This window comes from Lactuca virosa, chromosome 5 (genome assembly GCF_052849685.1).
Source record: "Lactuca virosa cultivar CGN04683 chromosome 5, Lactuca_virosa_CGN04683_v6, whole genome shotgun sequence".
Lineage (NCBI taxonomy): Eukaryota > Viridiplantae > Streptophyta > Magnoliopsida > Asterales > Asteraceae > Lactuca > Lactuca virosa.
The window spans coordinates 46,083,079-46,085,016 of NC_136430.1; the positions used below are offsets into that span (position 1 = coordinate 46,083,079).

A 1,938-nucleotide genomic window follows, 5' to 3' on the forward strand; every position below is an offset into this window, starting at 1 on the left:
GAACTTTCTTTCCTGTCTCAGTCTCTACCTTATTTTTAAATTGGTTGAAGCTTTCAAGGGCTTGAGATTTCTCTGCTAACAAATATACCCAAATTTTCCGACTATAATCTTCAATAAGGCTCAAAAAAATACTTGTTACCGATGTGTGATGCCGGTGTTATTGGCCCATAAATTTTAGAGTGAACCAACTCTAAAATCTCCTTTGCTCGCCAATTGCTAGTCTTTGGAATGGCTAGTTTAGTCTGTTTTGCTATCATACAATCTTCACATACATATTTGCTGATAGGAAAATGAGGTAAATCACAAACCATACCCTTCTTTTAGAGTGTCTCCATAATTATACTGCAAAGACGACCCATTCGTTCATGCCATAATTTAGGATTGTCCTCATCACTAATATACACGAATCTATCTATTTTCTGATCGGTGACAACTTCTGTTTCTTCACAAATTGGGACCATTCGATTTGTGCTCATGCATCTTTGAAATATTAGACCTTTTTCTTTATGAAATACCTTGCAAACATCCACCTGGAATAAAAAGGACAAATGTTTTTTTGACAGTTTCCTATGCTAAGAATATTTTTGTTAGGATTCGGAACATGATACACAACATTGATAACGTAGGTTGCTCCATTCAGAAATAGTTTCAGATTAGACTTTCCAACCACCTTCATTCGATAATTTTTTCCCAACTTAATAGAGATTGTGAATTCTAGATCAAGGTGAATGAACCTATCTCCATTTCCACACATGTGGTTAGAACAACTAGAATTTAGAAATCATATCATACCTTTGCTCTCTCTGGGTGTATCTTCCATGAAACCATTATCCTCCATGTTTGTCTCATCCATAAGAATAACCTCCTAATTCTCTTCAAAGACAACATAGTTTGCTTCTTTAGAGAGAGGACATTCATAAGAGTAATGTCCCAGTTTGTAGCAGTTGTAGCTTTTTATCGTTTCCTTGATGAAGGATAGTCTTCCCTTGCCTCGTCCTCTACCTTTGTTGTTACTACGCCATCTTGCTCTTCCACGACTACTTGGAATAATGCTAGATTCCACCCTTAATTCTTGATCTTCATCTTTCTCCACTTTCTTGAACTTTTGTTCATGAACCACCAATGTACTATGTAGTTCTTCTATGCACATCTCCTCCATGTTCCTTGATTCTTCAATCGATACCACTATATGCATGTATTTTTCGGTTAGAGTCCTGAGAATTTTCTCAACAATTTTGACATCGCATATTTGCTCTCCATTACTCCTTATATGATTTGAAATTTCCAGCACTCTCCCAAAATATTCAAGAATCATTTCATTTGTCTTCATCTCCAAGACTTCAAAGTCCCTTCGAAGCTTTTGCAACATAGATCTATTTACCCATTCGTTGCATGTGAACCTTTGTTTCATGGAATCCCAGACCGCCTTGGACATTTTTCTATCCATAATTTGTTCAATCGTTACTCGATCAATAGCTTGATACAAGTAATGTTTGACTTGTAAGTCTTTCATCCGTAATTCTTCTAATTTCTCCTTCTCATCCTCACTCTAAGCGATTCTAACTACCGATTCTTTGTTTCCTGGATCAATCAGGTTCCACACTTGTTTTTCCCACAACAAATTCTCCATCATCTAGCTCCAATGCTTATAGTGACCATCAAAGACCAGAACTTTCATTTTATCGTTATTCATCTTATCGCTCTTTGTTAGTGATCGTAGGTTTACTTTGGTACCAATTTGAAAGACTATTCAAAACGGTATGGTGTTCTCTCCGAAATCAATTGCTTTATTCAGAGAGCCAAGGAGGCTATTAAATACACGAAGGAAAATAACAAAGTAACAAGGAAATCGAAAAAGCTAAGATAAAACCAAAAAGCTAAGATATAAAGGAAAAAGCTAAAGATTAGGTAAAACATGTGGGTTTACTTGACCAGTCA

The 1,938-nt window shown here is 36.1% G+C and overlaps 1 protein-coding gene across 1 annotated transcript; it reads right to left on the minus strand.

Annotated features, from left to right (window-relative positions):
- Nucleotides 1–865: 865 nt before the first annotated feature.
- On the minus strand, nt 866–1,513 carry LOC145111214 (uncharacterized). Its single transcript, XM_079047510.1, has one exon. The coding sequence runs from the start codon at nt 1,511–1,513 to the stop codon at nt 866–868; it is 648 nt and encodes a 215-aa protein (XP_078903636.1).
- Between the last annotated feature and the right edge of the window lie 425 nt (nt 1,514–1,938).